Source organism: Prunus persica, chromosome G7 (genome assembly GCF_000346465.2).
Source record: "Prunus persica cultivar Lovell chromosome G7, Prunus_persica_NCBIv2, whole genome shotgun sequence".
Taxonomy (NCBI): Eukaryota; Viridiplantae; Streptophyta; class Magnoliopsida; order Rosales; family Rosaceae; genus Prunus; species Prunus persica.
Genome location: NC_034015.1, coordinates 2,279,109 through 2,283,473, shown reverse-complemented (window position 1 = coordinate 2,283,473; position 4,365 = coordinate 2,279,109). Strand labels below are relative to the sequence as shown.

The following is a 4,365-nucleotide window of genomic DNA, read 5'->3' as shown; positions in this document are numbered from 1 at the left end:
TTGCTCTGGCCCCCAACTCACTTAACTTCGGAATTTCTACGACTCCGAAGCCAGTGAGCTCCCAAAAGGCTTCGTGCTAGATGGATGCGGGTGTGCATATATAAGGCACATCACCCCCTCTCTGTTGGTTGATGTGGGATCTTACAGATTAGGCAAGATTTGATCTCTTGGCTTTATTCAATTCCCTTGAAAAAGGAGAATATGTCTATAAAAAGATAGGACGTGCTGCCCAGGTTAAAAATATAGCTTTTATATATTTTGGCTGAGCATCTAAATTTCCTAACAAAAGCAGGTCAAGTGTTCCATATTTACTTGGTGATTTATAATATTTTCATTATTTATATTGCATTTATTTGCATGTTCGGTGACTCATACGATTGAGGACACCAAAACCGTGGTGGCGGTTTGTCTCCGGCGAGCTTGAAGCAATTGTGACCAATATTATGTTCAACATAAGGAGTGTTGAAATATCATCCCGTGATAAAAGTTGAGTTACGACGAAGTCGGTAAACATTATCTAGAATGTGTCTAGGATAAGTGTGTGAGTACTTCTTGTAATAATTGTTCTATAGTAGATTTGTTTTGAACTGAGGAGTCCCGTGGATTTATCCTAGAGGTGGGATTTTACCACGTAAAATAATTCTTTGCGTGTTCCTTTATTTTATGCTTAGCACGTTTCAGGATTGATAAGCCATATCAATCATATTATAGAAGTTTATTTTTATTTATTGATTATAATTTTAAATTGGCTTTTTTGTTTTTTGTTTTTTTTTTTGTCTGAATAATTTTAAATTGGCTTATTCACCCATTTCTAGACATTTTTAGTCATCCAACAGGTAATTTTAGAAGCCAATCAAATTGCTTACTGTTTAGCTACGAGAAGACAACCATCGCAGATATACTTTGTAACTTTCTTTTTCATTTTAAAAGAAGTGTGTAATTACAAGTTGAAGGGCAATCCTGTAATTATATTTGCAGCCAAAGTGATGAGCAGCTGAACCAAAGAAACATCTCTCCTTTTTAACAGATCAAACAACTTGTAATTCCTTGTGTTCCACCTCTTTGAAATAAAGAAGAAAAAGTAACAGAAAAGCCTCAACGGATTTTCCCGGGAAAAAAGAAAAAAGAAAAAAGTAAAAAACCCAACCGCTTCACGAGGGAAATCACAGGGCCAGAAGTTCAACTCTAATTCAGCACGTCACCGCGATGAGCTGCCTAATTAGCAAAACTAAAAGCCAAGCATGACGCAAAGAAAGAGTACGTGACCAACAAGCTAATCAATCTCAAGCAAATTGGAGAGAGTCTAAGAGTTGGTCAATTCAATGCACAGTGTATATATCATTTTTTTAATTCGGACCTGGGAAATTTCCATCCATCTCATTTTGTTGAATCTTGGAGGCAAAGGAACTTGTAGAAATTCAAGATATATATATATTAAACAACAAGGTCAAATGATGGAACTTCATTCAACCAGTGCAACTTCAAAGAACATCCAAAGAGAAGTTCAAGAAGAAGAAGATAGGCCTTCATTCACCAACCACATCAAGGTTCTTATTTCTTTCTCGGCTCTCTCAACTCTTTCACCCATTTCTTGTTTCTTTCTTGTTCTTGTTCGTCTTTCTTTTCTCCCCTTTTCAAATTCCTTGCAATTTCCCTCTTTCCAATCTAATTTTCCAGTACCAATTTGGTTTATCTTTGAACTTCACCAGTTGACTTTCTTGTTGATTAATATATCCAATTGATTTGCTGTGGATGCAGGCACAAGAGCCTAGCATCATTCCAACTGAGACAGCCACGGCTGGGAAATTCCTCAGGAGGCTCTTTACAATTCTTTTTTACTTGCACTTGATCCTCATTGCCATCTTCGTCGTCTTCCTTACACTGTATGGCCTCATCTCCACCTCTCGCAATCACCATTTTCAACCCCTCAAGTTTTATCCTCCATTGCTCACTTCAACAGCCTGCTCTGCAATTGTTGCTTTCATATGGCAATGGGTCACTGGCTCAAGCCCTTCTAAAGCTATCAAGGCTGCCTTTTGGCTTAGCCCTTTGTTAACCTGCGCAGTCGGTGTACTGCTTGTATCTGTAGGTTCTGCTCAAAGTTTGGCCGCAGGCGTGGTTGCAGTCATTTGTGCCCTCATTCAATCCCTGTATGCCTGTTGGGTCAGTCCCCGTTTTGAATATGCCATCCGGATTTTATCAGTTTCCACTGCTTTCCCTCCTGCTAAAACTACCATGTTAGTCCTTCAGTCAATTTCCATCAGCATTCTTTACTCATGTTTCTTGGTGTCTGGCATTGGAAGAGCCACTGCCACCAGAAGTAGTTTGAATGTGCTGTTCCACTCAGTAATCTTGCTGAGCATGGCATGGACTATGCAAGTAATCAAGAACATACTTCTTGTTACTGTCTCACGCATCAAGTACATGCACTTTGCATGGGGAACAGATATTGACACACCTAAGGCTTTCCGCGACACACTTAAGCACTTGATGGGGAGTATCTGCATTGGCTCCATCTTGGTTCCAGTTCTCGGGGTTATTCGGGGCTCTGCCCGAGGCATGAAATTGGTTGCAGGGGATACCGACGAGTTTCTGTTTTCATGTGCCAACTGTTATGCAGGAATGGCTTCAACGCTGGTAATGTATGGGAACCGGTGGGGTTTTGTGCATGTCGGGGCGTATGATAAGGGCTTCGTGCAGGCATCATCAGATACTTGGGAGATGTTCAGGAGTGCAGGATTAAAAGAATTAATCGACTTGGATCTCACAGGATCATTCTGCTTTCTTTCTGGGGTGGCAGCAGGTGCAATATGCAGCCTAGCGAGTGGAACTTGGGCTCTTGCGATTCATAAGAGCTATGCTGCAGAAGTTTCAATCTATGCATTCTTCATCGGCTATTTCATGGTAAATAACTCTAGCTGTACATCCTCTTTGCCCATAACCTTACAAATATCAATACCTTGATGTCTTCTGACTTTGGCTTTGATGTCTGTAATTTCAGTGTAGGATTGCTATGGCATGGCCCCAAGCATGTGTTTCGTCTTACTATGTGGCTTATGCAGAAAATCCAGAGAGCGTTCGCTTTGACTCGACCATCCCCGTTCGCCTTGATGAGCTCCAGAGATTTCAAGCATAACAATCGCAAGATATTAACAAGTCATGCCTATCTCAGGAGCAGTTGGACTAAAGACTCATTCTCAAATCATTCAAGATGGATATATAGGAACGTACCACAAGAGATAAGATGCTGCTAAACATAAAAACTAGTAACTTTTTGGCTTGTATATGTCCATAATCTTAGACTCTATCTTTACCAGACCATGGAATTTACGACCTAGCATTTATTCTGTTGGTTATACTACATGAAAACTTGTAACTTTCGTTCTTGTATATAGGTTCAAATTTTAGCAAAAGACAACAGGTTTACATTGAAGTTCCCTTTATTTATCTTTTAAGCTTAATTTGCTGAAGGCAACTCTGATGCTTGTTTGTCTGTAAAGCATATGCAGTTCTGAGAATTTCAACATGATAAAGAGCGCATAAAATCTGAGGGAGAATAGCATTGCCAAAACTAAATGAATCACATACATTACTGTTACACTTGAATACAGATTTATCGTAGAATCAGCCACCATGAACCAAAGAATACGAGAAGGCTTTATGTCTATGATACAAGTTACTTGCACATGCAACAAATCCAAGGAAAGAAGATAAGCGAACCAGTAGATCATCCTAAATGGCCACGGCCACCGCATTCTGAACACATAATGTTACCGGTTCCCCCACAACCTACATGAAATAATTATAGCATTAGCATATTATCATTCGTCTTATATAATCAATACTATGTATTATTGACAATCAAGTGGGGCCATCTCTTTCTTCTTAAACGGCTATCATCAACTATAAAATTTCACTCATCCAAATCAAACAATCACATAAGAAAAGAGTCTACCAAAATTCAAAAAAATTCTGAACCTACCTATAGATACCTAGAATTCAATAACTTGTGGAGAACATCCATTCTAGCTCAAGACTGCTTGGCCTTCAAATTACGATATTATGCATAACTCATTTCAAACATAGTAACAATCCATGAAGACAAAGTTGTGATCTTTCTCCGTTTGACCTCACTTCGGGGAGAAATTTGGAAGAGAATGATAGAGCCTAAGTATATATAATACACAATAACATGAAAAAATGACAAGATGTTACTACTGATCCTACCTTCTATAGAAAATTAGTTGTCTGTTATGAACAAGAATTGACAAAAACAAACAACTAACTTGTCCTTGGCTCTTTAGTCAGAAGGTGGTAAGGTTAAACCACACAAACACACCCCCCCCAGCCACGGCTGTCGTTACC

General features: G+C 39.2%; 2 protein-coding genes across 2 annotated transcripts in view; one reads left to right on the top strand and one right to left on the bottom strand.

The window, feature by feature from the left end:
- Positions 605–3,438, top strand: LOC18769256 (protein PNS1). The gene is made up of 3 exons (XM_007202800.2): positions 605–1,547; positions 1,759–2,904; positions 3,002–3,438. Exons 1-3 carry the CDS (start codon positions 1,323–1,325, stop codon positions 3,134–3,136), a joined length of 1,506 nt encoding a protein of 501 aa, XP_007202862.2. The 5' UTR covers positions 605–1,322; the 3' UTR covers positions 3,137–3,438.
- LOC18770850 overlaps positions 3,535–4,365 on the bottom strand; it is a 2,370-nt gene continuing 1,539 nt past the window's right edge. Inside the window, exon 3 of the mRNA XM_007203758.2 lies at positions 3,535–3,789. Coding sequence (XP_007203820.2) covers positions 3,728–3,789 — 62 coding nt within the window. The 3' untranslated portion in view covers positions 3,535–3,727. The remainder of the gene's footprint in view (positions 3,790–4,365) is intronic.

Excerpts from the sequence above, each read along its gene's own strand:
- LOC18769256 (XM_007202800.2), top strand. The coding sequence starts at position 1,323 with ATGCACAGTGTATATATCATTTTTTTAATTCGGACCTGGGAAATTTCC. Across the intron at positions 1,548-1,758 it reads CATTCACCAACCACATCAAG|GCACAAGAGCCTAGCATCAT; the intron begins GTTCTTATTTCT and ends CTGTGGATGCAG. Across the intron at positions 2,905-3,001 it reads TCTTCATCGGCTATTTCATG|TGTAGGATTGCTATGGCATG; the intron begins GTAAATAACTCT and ends CTGTAATTTCAG.